General features: G+C 40.8%; 1 protein-coding gene across 1 annotated transcript in view; it reads left to right on the top strand.

Moving 5' to 3' along the window:
- Positions 1-220: 220 nt before the first annotated feature.
- Positions 221-3,182, top strand: part of PIK3C2G (phosphatidylinositol-4-phosphate 3-kinase, catalytic subunit type 2 gamma) — a gene marked incomplete at both ends in the record, with an annotated part of 92,031 nt that continues 89,069 nt past the window's right edge. Inside the window, one exon of the mRNA XM_010191395.1 lies at positions 221-343. Within this exon, the coding sequence (XP_010189697.1) occupies positions 221-343 (123 nt within the window). The remainder of the gene's footprint in view (positions 344-3,182) is intronic.

Raw genomic sequence — 3,182 nt, 5'->3', positions numbered from 1 at the left:
TTGTGGAAGGTAATTGGGCTTAAACGAAAGTTATGCTATCCTTAGGAAACTATGGGTCACTAGCAATTTCAATGTAGCCATTTCATGGCGTGTTTGAGTTTTGTGTGAGCAGATATGATTTTCTACGTATTCACTGCCATGAAACTTATGGTAAGGTGTTTCTGATAAATGGTATGTGTCTACTGTTTGCTTTTTTTCTTTCTTTCTTTGCCATCAACAGCATAAAGTTGGTAATGTGATTGAAGTAGCTAAAGCAATCTGCAGCATCCTCTGCTTTGTGGAAACTAGAGGCATTACTGATGCAGTCAAGAAACTCCGTGCAGTGCCATTGGTGAAAGCACAGGTAACAGATGCAATCTACTGTCCTATTTTCTCCTTAGAACTGAAGCTTGAATGCATGTCACTAATTTTCTGATTGATCAAGGCTGTTGTTACTGTCTTACTGCATGTTTTCCCTCCGACAAATACTAGGTAGGGGCGCTATGGAAAAATAAAAAAACTGTTGACAATGCGTGACAAAGGAGCAACAGAGAACATGTCCTATGTTTAGCTGTGACTGTTATGCTCCTGTGGTTGTTCTTTCTTATTCCCACAAAAGACACAAATCTCTGCTTTGCCACATCAACTATTTACCAAATCATGAGATTTCTAAGTGTTTAATTTTAATATATTTAGCATAAGATGTTAACAAAAAAACCCCATTCCTTTTGTAAATGTCATTTACATTAGGAGATTTTCAGATAGAAGAGTCTCAATTATTTATGCAGGGAAGGACCAGGATCATACAGTGCTCATTTTAGCTGGATTACTCGCTCTAAAACACTAAAGTAACAGGCATTACTGTATAATTGTGAACAGGGACTTTGGAGGGCAGTATTTGTTCTCAGTTCTGTCATCAGCCACTTTGGTGTGACCTTGGACAAGTCACTGTGACCTGACTTACAGTTCTGAGCACCCAGAAATTCTTTTGTAGTCAGCATCTTGGAAATACAGATGCTCCGCAAATTTGAAAATCAAGCCATTAATCACTTGGATTTAGTCTGGTGTAACCTTAAGTCATGCTAATTCTTTCTTACCCTAATGAAATTACCTGTAAACTTTTTAAAACTTTAATAAACTACTAAGGATTCTTTTTTCCTTCCTTGTATGATCTCTGTCTTATTCTTTCCAAGAGCAAATATTGTTTAGAAAAACATGCCAAACTAGGCAAGATGCTTGCTTTCTCAGACCGTTACCTGCTTACAGAACTTTCATTCTTTCTCTTTATTGATTTTTTTTTTTTTTTTTTTTAGCCCATGCCTTGTGATGTGTGTAAGAAAACCTAGGACAGGAAAATAAACAATAGAATAACTAGTGTTTACTGAGTTAATCAATGAGCGTTGTTTAAAAACATGTTTATCTATATAAGTAGAATTTATTTAATTATGCCTGTTAGGCAGTTTGAGGTCCCAAACATAAGACTGGGGAGAGCTAATGTAATTCTTAGTTATAAAAAGGGGGGAGATATCTTTCAACTTAGATAAAGTACAGAACCCAAGCAAATAAACTCTAGAACATCAGTGTAGCTCTTTGCAGGTCTGGGTTGTAAGTAAATCGCTGTACCATGTTTCTGGAACAGAGATCACAGAGCAGACAGTGCTGCATGGCCCTCGGCAGAACAAGCTGTGGCCTTCTGGAATTAGTTATATGGTCTCTGGAGATCGGCAAGTATTGTTAGGGACCAAGCTGCAAGAAACAACATAGCTCTAGGTTTTTTTGTTGTTGCTCAGAGCTGACCAGCTGCTTCACTTAAGCGCTTTATCTTGCTTCCCTTTTAGGTCATGACTCACTGTAAATCTTGTTTCTATAGCATCCTAAATCTTTTCATGTCCACTTCAGCATTAATTATTAGAAGTCACTATTCTGGATAAATTCCAGCATAAATGGGTTTGTGACAGCACACATTTTATCTGGCATGTTGTTGATTTAAATGGAAATAAGAATATCTCCTTTACATTTACAAAAAGTTCTTCCTGTATATTAGAGAGCAAATACAGTAGAGAATAAGACAAAAGAAGTAACAAGGGATTCACATGGTCTGCTCTGCAGTTAAAATGCAGGCTCTTCTGAGAGGCATCAGGCAGATTACATCAAAGGCCTTACAGGAGTTCAGATAGATGACATCTGTAGCTCTTCCCCTGTCCACAGATGTAGTCACTCCATCATAGATGGCCACTAGGTTGGTCAGGCAGGACTTGCCCTTGCTGAAGCTATGCTGGCTGTCTCAAATTGCCTTCCTGTCCTCCATGTGCCTTAGCACTCCAGGAGTCTCCTGGATTGCCTACAGCTTGCTATGTTACTTTTCCAGCAGATGTGGGGTGGTTGAAGTCACCCAGCGGGATGAGAGCCTGTGAACATGATGCCTCCTATAGCTGGAGTAAGAAGACTTTGTCTATAGGCTCTCCTTGATCAGGCAGCCTGTAGCAGCCACCAACCACAAGTTTCCCTTTGCTATCTTTGTCCTTAATTCTTACCCATAAGCTTTCAATGTGCTTGCAGCTATTCTTCAGAGACAGCTCTTCACACTCTATCCATTTATCGATGTAAAGGGCAATGTCTCTGCCCCTCCTTTCTCACCTGTCCTTTCCTAACAGCCTGTAGCCATTGATAGCTGCACTCCAGTCACGGGATTAGTCCCACCAAGTTTCAGTAATGGTGATCAGGTTGTAGCTTTCTAGCAACACGGAGGCTTCCAGCTCCTCCTATTTGTTGCCCATGCTGCATGCATTGGTGTAGAGGCATTTCAGCTGTGCTGTTGACTGTGTCACCTTCTTAGAGGAACACCTGTTAATTCCTTTGAGACATTTCACCAGTGTTTCCATATTGGCTCCTATTACATTAGGAGTCCCTGGCTCATCTCTGTAAGACTTCAAGTGTGCTGCAGTGTACCCAGCATGCCTCAGAGGAACAGGCCTTCACTGGCAACCTGTTGATCTGACTATGGCGAGTCACAGATTGTCACAGGCAAGCCTAATATTGTCCGCCTCCTCCTTCAAGTCTAGTTTAAAGCTCTGTCAGTGAGCCCTGCGAGCTCCTGAGAAAGAACCTCTTCCCTCTTTAAGACAGGTGAATCCCATCTCACGCCAGCAAGCCTGGTGCTGTGTAGACCATCCTATTTTGAAAAAAAACAAAAATTATGGTGG

The sequence above is a fragment of the Mesitornis unicolor genome, unplaced genomic scaffold, assembly GCF_000695765.1.
Source record: "Mesitornis unicolor isolate BGI_N332 unplaced genomic scaffold, ASM69576v1 scaffold15299, whole genome shotgun sequence".
In the NCBI taxonomy this organism is placed as follows: domain Eukaryota; kingdom Metazoa; phylum Chordata; class Aves; order Mesitornithiformes; family Mesitornithidae; genus Mesitornis; species Mesitornis unicolor.
This window is presented reverse-complemented; position numbering and strand designations above follow the sequence as displayed.